The sequence below is a fragment of the Nilaparvata lugens genome, chromosome 4, assembly GCF_014356525.2.
Source record: "Nilaparvata lugens isolate BPH chromosome 4, ASM1435652v1, whole genome shotgun sequence".
NCBI lineage: Eukaryota > Metazoa > Arthropoda > Insecta > Hemiptera > Delphacidae > Nilaparvata > Nilaparvata lugens.
In genome coordinates, this window is record NC_052507.1 from 56512355 (window position 1) to 56524620 (window position 12266).

Below are 12266 nucleotides of genomic sequence, written 5' to 3' on the forward strand. Positions count from 1 at the left end.
CCACAGCAGAATTTGGATTGTTCATTTTCACTAGTATCTAAGCTTATTGGGAATAGTGAAGTAATATATACGTTATGAGGAAGCGATTAATTACTGGCAGAGTAAATTCCATTTTCAATCATGATTAATTCCTGATTATGTGGCAAAAAGTATGAATCTTGGGAATGATAAAATTTTTCATTGAACAAACTGAAATAATTTCACTGGATTCAAAGTTAATTGCATGTCCAAGATTTTTTATATTGTTGGTACGTTCATAATTATCATTTATGGAGCAGGCCTTCATCCAGTAGTCAATCAATATTAATTTGATGCAAAAAATATGAATTCTATCAAATTAATCTATGAATGCAATTAAAAACACATATATCGTCAAATTTTACAGTTTTATGAAGCTGTGCTTGGCCATAGACTTGAAAAACTTGGAATAGCGGAGGAAGAAGAACAATGCAATGTTAAAATACATGCTTGTCTCCATGGTCAAATTACCTTTGGTGAACGTGTGATCGACTTGATTGTACCGACTCTACTTTTAGACGGTTTCATGTGTTCAAACCCGTTATACAAAGCTACACATCCCAGTAAAAAGAAGCATTGGAAGTGTAAATAAGCTTTCTGAAATAATGGACTTTTTCATGCCAGTGAAGGTTTTTAAAGCAAAGCTTAAGTCTCTTACAGGGTATATTTTTAATGCTGGCAAAATATACTATACTGATATTTGCACATCACAGTTTCACGAAATCAAGTTATTTTCTTTTAGACATTTATATCAATGTACCTGAACTTTTTTCTCTTTTCATTTTTGACTTGTGCAACTCACAAAGATTGTTGTTATTTAGATGTGTTCTAACTTGTTTATTCGTACAAATATAGGTATTATTATTATTATTATTATTATTATTATTATTATTATTATTATTATTATTATTATTATTATTATTATTATTATCATCATTATTATGAATGTCGATGAGATTGTAATAGAGTTTAAATCCGCTGAAATGATGTGTCTAAGAGTTAATAATAATGGGAAACAGATGATATCAGCAGCAATCTACAGGCCTCACAATCAAAATGTCAATTTGTTTAATGAAGAGCTAGAGTATTTTTTATCCTTGGAAAGGATTAAAAATGAAAATAATATTGTTATGATGGGAGATATTAATATTAATATTTTTTTATATGTCATACATGTATGGATCAGAAGATTATTTAAGTGTATTGTATTCAAATGGTTTGTATAACAGTATTCAGAAACCAACTAGAGGAATTGTATGATAATGTATTAGTGTCTAAATGTCTAGACCGTATCAATGTTAAATTGCACGATGATCTCTCATTTTCATCTTTTGTTGTTGAAAATAAAATTGTTGATCACTATTGGACAGGTTTGAAGATTTTTATGAATAATAATCCGTATGTTCATATAGAGAATATTGATGATTGTAAAAGTATAATCTTGAATAGACGAGTTAATCATTTCATTCAAAATGAAAATTGGTGGCCTATATTGGATATCACAGACCCATCTGAGATCTACAATGAATAAATTTACAAGTATATATAATAAAAGTACAACAGAAAATACCTGGTTCAATGATAGTATTGGGAATTTGATAGATAGGAAAGAGTATATTTGGAGTAGGTTGAAAAAAGATAAATACAACTTGGAATTGAGAGATCAATTCAAGAAGATTTGAAATGAGGTTACATTCAAGATTAGTAATGAGAAGAGATTGTATTATCATAGGATATTTTCTGATAATTTGATTGACATCAAGAAAACTTGGAAGACCATCAATTAGTTTATAAATAAGAAAAGTAAACCTAATATTTCAGGTTCAATCAAGAGTAGTTTCAAGATTGATGAGCATCAAATAATATCTAATCTACTAGAAGGGTTTAATTCTTGTTTCAAAGGAAGTGTTGGAAAAATAAATCATTTGATGAATGGAGAGCTATTCGACTTGGCAGCAAAATTTGAGGAGGGCAATTATACTATTGGCAATAAAATGAGCATGAATCTGAGAAAAATTTATCAAGAATTATTAATCGAAGCAGTAAATAAGCTTAATCACAATTTCATGGGTAGTGATTTACAAATGGGCTTGAGAAACATACAGCAGGATCTGAATATGGTAGTGAAATATTTTTACAATAATTCTATCAAGATGAATGCTTAGAAAACTCAAATGATTACGGTATATTCGAGAACCATAGAATGAATGTAAATGCTTTCAACGTAGTATGTCATACAACAGAATGCTTAAGAGGGAAGAGAGTAGTAAGCAATTGTCAACGCCTTCCAGTTAATGATGGTATTAAACATCTAAACTTTGATTTACATATGAGATTCAAAACACATATTGATATAATGACAAGAACAATGAAGGTGGCGCTTTACAAGTGTTCTAGAATTAGTCATTACTTCCCAGTGAATACCAAAAGAATTATATACTTCTCAATGATACAGAGTATTATTAATTATGGAATGACAGTGTACTCCCTAGCCCCTCAATAATATGTAAAATTGTCATTAGAAAGGAATTTGAGAAGAATTGTTCAAACGTTGTTTATTAATGGAATTGAAAGAAATCTGTTGTGAATTTTATCATTTGATTTATTAGCCAAGTACCATGACTTATCAAGGAACTATTTCCAAGAGGAATATAGAGTATTAAATGAAATTGTTTATGGGCTGCGACAAAGAAATTACAAAACGCAGAGATATAATACTGTTCATGAGAAAACTTAGCTAATAATAGAATACCCGATTTATTGAATCTCTCCCCATAGAATTAAGAAAATTGGAATGGAAAGGTGGAGCTGAAAGGAAATTAAATGCATATTTTATGAGAATTAATAACGAATAGAAAAAAAAGCTAGCATAACTTTAGATTATCCTGGTTAAAATTATTAAATGACTTACCCGTTTTAAATGTTTATGAGGTTTGAATACATGATTCAATGTTATAATAAGTTGGCTATGATTCAAAACGCATCAACTATGTTCTAACTGTATACCTCTCAAATGGCTAAATAGCTAGAGAGGTTATTATATATGTACTTGATGAAATGTAATGTTGTGAAAATTGAAATAAATAAATTGAAAAAAATATTATTATTATTTTATTTGCTACAGGACCATGGTTTCGTGACCACACAGGTCACATATTCAATTTTTGTGTAGTTGAGAAATTGATATTGTGGTAATTATTCATATTGAATGAAAAAGACTAAGAAATTGTCAAAAAACAACTGATTTATTGATAATTAAATAAATCAGTGGTTTTTTGACAATTTCTTAGTCTTTTTCATTCACATATTCAAGCTGACAATGACTCAGTCGAATTTCTACTAGGACATCTATGTAGGAAATCTATGAATTTCAACTAGGACAGTATACTAACAACGGAATGATGTTTGAATGGTTTTCGTTCATAATTCAGACATTGATTGACTTGCTGCCTTCATTTAAAACCCAAAAGGGCATCGTTAGTGCGCAGCCGCATCTCTTACACTTAACCCTCAAATATTTGATTCCAGTGCACTTGATTCAATCACTGGATATTCCAATGAATGGTGTAATAATTTCAATAAAATTGACAACTTGATGAAATCCTCTCATATCAGTCTATCTATTTATTTATCCATTTATTAGATCAAGTAAAAAATACAGTAAGCTGAGAAGAGAAGAACAGGCTACTGCCCAAAACTTCTTCAATTCCCAATTTTGTCTTAAATTTTCCAAATATTATAGGTTATGTTCATTCCAATTTATACACTGAATCATCAATCTGAATATACAGATCAGAATAAAACAAACAATAAATTCAAATTCTGATAGATTAATGATAAAACTCCCGTAAAAACATAAAACAAACTCCAAATTCACAAAATAATTCTATAAAAGCACATAAACTTGGAGCTCGAAAATATCACTGCAATTGGAATATAGTATTTGCAATGAATTGCATTCAATGTGGACAGTACCCATTGCAATACAATGTATGATTATAATTATTTTCGTGAAACTTTCATCCGGTTACAGGGACCCCAAACCTCATGATCCTTGTTGAGAGGAAAGACTTTGAAGCAATAATTGTAGGGAATGAGGTCTGTTTCTAGAGAAATCCTTCCATGGGTCTTGTCAGTGGCTCCCTGTTCCGTTTCGTTCCGCTTTCCAATCCATTCCCTCTCCATTCCCATCTCTGCATCTCAGCCTGTTGAGTTTTGAGCAATGTGGCGAGACGAGAAGACCTGTACAGTGTGATTCACTCCAAACTGTCTGCATTTTACTAATGAGAAGCATTGATGTTGTCAATGAGAAATGCTGTCATATCGGAGTGGATCTAGAGTTGCTCTTGGTATGTACATTATTAGATTATCTGAGTTGAAGAGAACTTGGCTTGGATTGCTTTGCTTCTTGCTATAAGTTTGTAGCTAGGAGTTTAGGATTCTCTAAGAATGGATGGGTGGGTGGAGAGGTTGAGAGAAGAAAGCACAAGAGGAGCAGAAATGAGAAGATAGAAGGGAGGATAGATGGATGAGAAGCATGTATAGGAAGAGAAACAGGTTGGGAAGAAGCAGGAGGAAGTCGACGAACAGTAGGAGGAAGATAATAAAAGTAGAAGAACGATGAGTAAGTGAGACTGAATCGCTTTTATATTCTCTCTGTTTTTTCGATTTATCTGTATATATTGAATTTCTCTTGAATTTTCACTTCCAAATGAAGATTTCTGTAATTCTTATCATAGATAAAATGAAAAATCTCAACTCGAGCTGAAAGCCGAACTTTTGAATTTGTACTTGAAAATCAAAAATGTTATGAATTTGTACTGAATTGGAGTTAGGTCAGGAGTGAAGGTGGATGATATCAAGGCAAAGACAGAGGGAACAGAATAAGAGAGAAATACGAGAATAGTAAGAAAAATAATATGTATGAGATCAAGGAAAATAAAAATTGGAAAAAATTGGAGTAAACGAGAGACAGGAAGGAAAATGATGAGTCTATCATTCTAAGTACTGTGAATTCTATAAGAATGATGACTACTGCGAAAAAAATATACTATGATAGAAGAAGTGCTAGGAAGAGAGAGAAGCAAAGTAAGGAAGTAAAGTTGAAAGAGAAGATAAACAAGGAGTAAAAGAAGGAGGAGGAATAGAAGAAAATTTAGAACATGATGGAAAAGGATATATATGAGAATATGAAGAGCTAAGAAGAAGAAGACTGAAAAGCAATTTTGTATTTCCTCAACTATACAAAGATCATCTGGTGAACTTTGTGTAATATTCTACTTTATGATTATGAAAATTGTGGAATCAATAAAAAAAATTAAAACTTGTAGTACCCTTTGATAGAAACATTTTAAAAAGTTTAAAACATTTTGTTTTTATTAATTTGAATAAAGTAGCCCATATAAGTGAAGTGATTTTACAAAATTGTGAATTACATCTTATGAAGAAGAGTTAAAAAGAGGAACAGAGGGATTGAAAAATATGAGGATATGAGGAGAAGAATAGATGATGGGAAGCAACAACAAGGAAGAAAAGAGCCTCATGAAGAAAAGAGCTTTCTGCACAGGATAATCACAGGTACAGGTGTTTCGCATTGACCTTTCGATTCTATTGTGGAGTTCCTACCCTACTCTGCGGTCAGGTTAACTCCTGGCTTCCTAATAATCATCATTGGAGGAGATCCCACAGTTTACCGACCACCTCCGACCACCGTCAATGGGAGTTACTCAGTTAACCTCACTTTAAACCTTTACACTTCCTAGTTTCGTTCTTCTTCTTCTTCTTCTTCTTCTTCTTCTTCTTCTTCTCTCTTCTTCTTCTTCTTCTTCTTCTTCTTCTTCTTTTTCTTCTTCTTCTTCTTCTTCTTCTTCTTCTTCTTCTTTGTCCTCTTCTACATTTTATTTTTTGTAACGTATTCAGTTATATAAGATACGGAAGAGACCGGAGACATACTAGATCCTGCTCTCTTCTGTGGGTAAATGTTTCCCATTCATATTCAAATATATCCAAGTATAATATACTATATAATAATTATAATATATGCATGATCTCATTACTATAGTCAACCGCACGCAAATAGGCTGATGGAAATTGGTACGGCTGAGTTCCTCTCTCACCTAGCACCCATAGACGTCAAGTGTATCATACAAATATTAATGCTTCTTAATCAGCTGTGAACAAAGTTGATCAACTCTTATTTGACAACGTTGCATTCATCTGTTCAAATTCCATCGAATTATTTTCATGCCGTTTCTATAAGAGTGCAACGTTGTCGAACAAGAGTTGCCAACAACTTATTGAAAATGATAATCAATTAATTTTAATAAATAATTTATCGTACTGACTAATTTGCAACGCCTAAGGTTTTTTTCGAATGGTAAGGGGAGACTCATCTGGTTTAATTTCCATGGGACTAATTTAGAGCGGTTGACTGACTATAATACAGGTTACTTATGAATCTATTCATCCGGATCTTGTCGAATATAGCTTGGATACTACATGTCGCGATAAGCATAGAAAAGATTTGGAAGAGCTTACGAAGAATAGATAAATGCAGACTTTGTGAATAGTGTCAACACTCCCATAGTGTTATTCCTGGATATTCTCTGCTGTTAGAACTGCCAGCTCAATATGGGGAAACCACAATATTTCAAGGAGCCGAGCAACAACTTAGTAGCCTACCTTACAGAAAATATCAAGTTGCTTACAAAACATAACTCACGGATTTTCGGGGTGACGTGAAACTATAGAAGTACCAAATTTGTCCAACTTCTCTCTTAGCGCTCCTCTCAGCATCTTTCAGATCACTCAAACACTTCTTCTACCCACTCTCACACACACCAACTCTCACACACTCTTTCTCTCTCAGCCACTCTCAAATCCTCTTTTCTTCTCTCTTAGCTTCTATCATCCTCTCTCAGCTCATATTTCAGGTTCTATGTTCCTCTCTCAGCTTCTGACTTCGTCTATTAGCACCCAATATAGAAGCCGCGTCAAAACTTGGTATCTTTAGTTCCACCTACGTCATGATCAACAAGTTACTGAATGGTTTGCTACTTGTAGTCAAGTGTAGACTGTTCAGATGCAGACCTGCATCGAATTTGTAGTTTTGAAGTGTTGCATTGAAGCGAAATCTACTTACAGGTACTCCACCTATTCTCTACCCAAAGCAGACCAAAACTTTGCAATTTCCGAAACTTTGTTGAGTCAGAGACATGTTGAGACAGAGACATTGTAGCAATCTTCTCCGGCTCATTTATTAGAATTATCAAAACTTCTATCAAACTCATAATGTAGGCTAAGCTGTGTCTGGGTTTGAATAATCTATTCTTGAATATGTATTTATTTATTCAATCATTCAGAATTACACAATATCATTTAGATATTCATCAAATCCCTTAGATATCAATGTAGAGAAAAAAGTATAAACTACTCCAATGCATATCTTGAATACGCTATCTTTCCCCTATGAAAAAGTTTGAAAATGAAAATCAAAAAAGAGAATGTACTTTGATGTACATTAATATCATTCACTATGAATGGATGCTCAAACATTGACGTTTCTCGTATTTCCATCGCAATATCAAATATTCCACATTTATACTCATTCCGTTCCTTCACATTCTCAAATTTATTGATGTACACGTTTATAGAGATTGATGGTTCCTACAAGAGATTGATAACGGTTTAACTAGTAAATTAGTATCTCACATCATCGGTTTCTTGTTTTATCTCCTCATCTTCCTATCTTCACATAAAATAACTCAGAGCTCTTGCCCTGGATAGAACCAATGGATTGTAAGTCTGATAGATAGATATATGTGTCAATCATGAATTATAATGAATTTAGTAAGTTATAAACAATCTGTTACAACTTCATATCTGTCAATGTTAGAATCTACCTCAATTTTACCAATTTGTATGTGAGAATACATAATGCATTATCTACACTAAGATAGAATTCCATCAGTAATTCCACGCTACGATGGAATGGATACTCCATGATAACAACAATACTCACAATTCATTATAACATCACAACACTCTCACTTTCGTGACGACTTTACACTTCACACTCCCTAACTTTACAACTTTACACACGTGAGCTTTGCGCTTTACTCTTCACATTGACTTTTCACTTCAGCGTGACTTCATCCTCCGCTAACTAACACTGGTTCTGCCTTATAAATTGCAAGTTTGGTTGCGTAACCTAATTGGAGGTCGACTGCCTGTGCGTGAGCTCTATGGCGAAATTCACTTCAAACTTTCAGCATTTCTTGTAGATAAGATCAATGCTTCTCATTGAACTGAAATGCTGACAGTAAGATGAGGATCTCAATGTGGAGGTTTGAGGTTTGTTGCCAACTCGTTGTCCTGCTCTGTTATCAATGCCTCCCAGTAAACCAATGCTGACAGTTCAAAGTGCATCTCACTGTAGAGGTTTGAGGTTTGTTGTAAACTTCTTGTCTTGCTCTGCTGCTCATGCTGATAACAAAAGTGAGGCTGAGTTTGCAACAACAAAACAACTCCTGTGTGTTCACAGTTTAATTGAATGATTTGTTATCTCAATAACAACAAACATTGAAAACACGTCGAAATTTCCCAGGCATCTTCTTCAAGATTAATCTCTACCTTTCCTCAGGCAGAAAAATATTTTGAGAGAGTATGATAATGGAGTTTCCAAGAGAGTATTATGAATTGTTGTGGGGTATTTTGGAAGTGGAATTTTGGAAGGTTATTAAGAGGTAAGCAAGATGGGTGGGGACGTTTGCCGGTGGACTTTATAAAAAGTTCTGGATGAGAAAGAAATCAGCTTGTACGGAATTTTCTCCCGTGAAAGCCTTTATTAACTGTACTATTTGAATATATTGTGCTAAAATTGATTGAGGGAGAAAGTCTCTGAAGAAATTTAGGACTGGTTTACGAGTTCGGGATTCAGCTAAGTTCCTGACTGTAAACAGCTGGAGTCAGAAAATTGGCTTTCCAAAACGGGGAGAAGTCGCAATTTTCATGATAATCTTTATTTTCTCATTTTTATGATTGGAATAATTTTTTCGTGACGAAATGAAACATTCCTGAATAATTCAAAATAGCTGAAACTTTACACTTTTTTCTCTTCATTTTATTTTGTATTCAATTTTCTAGTTTTTTACTTTCCTTGCCCCATTTCCATAGGTAAGGAGAGTATTGCTTTCCAAAAAAATCAAGGTACACTAATTTCAGGTTTTCTATACGTTTCAAGGTCCCCTGAGTCCATAAACATGATTTTTGGATATTGGTCTGTGTGTGTGTGTGTGTGTGTGTGTGTGTGTGTGTGTGTGTGTGTGTGTGTGTGTGTGTGTGTGTGTGTGTGTGTGTGTGTGTGTGTGTGTGGTGTGTGTGTGTGTGTGGTGTGTGTGTGTGTGTGTGTGTGTGTGTGTGTGTGTGTGTGTGTGTGTATGTCTGTGAACATGATAACTCCATTCCTAATTGACCGATTGACTTGAAATTTTAAACTTAAGGTCCTTATACCATGAGGATCCGACAAAAAAATTTCAATAAAATTAAATTCAAGATGGCGGATAATGACTAAAAAACCATGTTTTTCTAGAAAACGGCTTTGACGATTTTCTTCAAATCCATACCATGGATAATATTCTTGACGAAAATGGTGGATAATGACTAGAAAACCATGTTTTTCACTTTTTTCTCGAAAACGGCTCTAATGATTTTCTTCAAATTTATATCATGGATAGCTATTTATAAGCCCTATCAACTGACATGAGTCTTATATCTGGGAAAATTGCAGGAGCTCCGTAATATTCTTGACAAAAATGGCGGATAATGACTAAAAAATAATGTTTTTCACGTTTTTCTCGAAAACGGCTCTAACGATTTTCTTCAAATTTATACCATGGATAGCTATTAATTCATAAGTCCTATCAACTGACATGAGTCTCATTTCTTGGAAAATTGCAGGAGCTCCATAATGAGAAAAATGGCAGATAATTACTAAAAAACCATGTTTTTCACGATTTTCTCGAAAATGACTTGACCAATTTTTTTCAAATGCATACCCTGTAAAGTTATTTATCAGCTCTATCAACTGGCATGAGTCTTTTTCTTGGGAAACTGATGAGGGGTCCACCCCATCCTTGAGAAATTGACTTTGTAACCTCCTTCTCGTGCATGAGGTAGGTAGGTAGAGCAGTTTATAAAATAGTCGAGATATTTCATTTGTAGAACACCTGTTTTGACGAATTTTGAAAACATAATCGAATTTCACAATTTACACAAAGGAAGAAGTACTCTGAAAACAATTATATATACACATATACACGTAGCCTGATAGTAGTTTCAAATATGTTGCCGACAATCGTCATTATGTTATTCCCCTAAATTATTCTCTTTTAAGAATGAGGCTTGCAGTTCAATGAGCAAGGGAAGTTGTGTGAGTGTAAAGTACCACACCAGATTTTTGAAATTAAATTCAAACGTGGATTACGACTACGCCCCATTTCGGGAAGCCAATTTTTTGAGTCCTGAGGGGCCTGTTTCATAAAAGTTACAAGTCCTGTAATACAGGAGAATCACCATTCCAATTACATGCTCAATATAGCCGATAAAATCAGCTGATCCTGTATTACAGGACTTCTCAGTTTTTATGAAACAGGCCCCAGCTGTTTAAATTCTAGAACTTAGCAGAGTAGACTCGTAAACTGGTCCTAAGTGCTTCTGTTAAACTCAGACCAGCCTGATTTGAATAATTCTGCAATGTAAGAAATTTTGTCAGATATAAATTATATTTCAATTTCAAAGATCTCTTCCATTAAATATTGGAAGGGATGATTTCAAACTTGATATGTTTGGAATACATCATGTTTTTCTATTTGATCCGGGTGAATATTCAATTTTGGCAATTTATGATTCAAAATTCACACCGGCTACTCAGCATAATATATCACACTGACATTATTCACTTATATCAATACGAGATTTTGTAGAATTATCATTGTTTCGTGATGAGAAATGTAAGTTGAAAACTATCTCAGTACAACAAGAAATCGTACAGTGTTTTATTCCATTATTCCACTTACCTACACTCGCTTCCACACAAAATTGTATTTCTCACATGAATAGAGAGTCAGCCTTTTCAGAGACCACTTAAAATGTTCTAGCTACTTGGCATTTCCGGGGTCAGAGTGTTGGAAGACTCGTTTTTTGAATACTGTAGCAGTGGCCGGAATGTAGGCAACATGGAACCATATATGTATAATCACATGTATATAAACATATTACATATGAACGAACACATACATGTGGGGTTGTATGGTAGGCAAGGCTTGAGGCATTTCAACGGGAAGCAGAACTCTTTGCGTTGCGCCAGAAACAAAACTGACCCTCGAATCATTTTGTGTTGGTCCGAAATGTGTGCGGAATTTAATAAAACAATAGACTACCTTCTCGGTTTTCTTGCTGGCATTTTTTCTTCTCATCTGGAGCCAACGTTCCTGAATTTCTTGTCTACTCATTTATGGAATAAGAAAGTATTTTATCCATCAACTCTTCATGATACTCAAATGTGGTGTTCCACTCATGATTATCTTTCAATCCTTCCACTATTTGTTCGTGAAACAAATCTATGTGTTCAATTTATAAGCTCTACCCATCAGTCTTTAAAATGTATTACCTGTGATATTTATTCATTTGAAACACATTTTCAATACCAATTATTCTTATTTCAAAGCAGGCCCTATTGTACAAATCAGTTGCAAAAAGAGATAGAGGACGTTCAATAAAAAGATGGTCCGATTGTTGAGACGAAGAGGTTTGGAACAGGCAATGATGCCTCACCGTGGAAAGAAGAAGAAGAAGAGGAAAAGATTTTTATCCTATCAAATGCTTGAAGCTTAGGATTTCCTCTTCATTCCCTTTTTCCTAATCCATCTCTAGATTGAAACGGACTACAGACTCCAGAAAAAATATGAACGATAATTTAGAGTGGATCACAAACACTTATATAGATTCCACTTTTTTTGTTGCAGGATTGCTGGTGATAGGAGCTTAGTGGTTCTGATTGGTCGGCTCCAATGACCAATGAGATTGCAACAAACTGGCGATGACGCTGTGGCTATTAGTGCTTAGCTTCGGCATCCATGTGCACACTGCTGCCAAACAAGGTAAACAACAACAAATATACAATAAGGACATTTTAAAAAAAAACTGGAATGAAACCCAAATTGGCCAGTTTCACACGGCAGAGTCCTCGC

At 34.0% G+C, this 12266-nt stretch overlaps 1 protein-coding gene across 3 annotated transcripts in view; it reads left to right on the plus strand.

Annotated features, from left to right (window-relative positions):
- The window catches only part of LOC111048706 (zwei Ig domain protein zig-8), a 439994-nt gene that overhangs the window by 177100 nt on the left and 250628 nt on the right, over positions 1-12266 (plus strand). For 2 of the 3 annotated variants that reach the window (XM_039425940.1, XM_039425941.1), the window contains exon 2: positions 12042-12176. In XM_039425940.1, coding sequence (XP_039281874.1) covers positions 12116-12176 — 61 coding nt within the window. In that variant the 5' untranslated portion in view covers positions 12042-12115. Of the gene's footprint in view, positions 1-12041; positions 12177-12266 lie in introns of those variants that run through there. The other variant, XM_039425942.1, reaches the window with a different exon arrangement.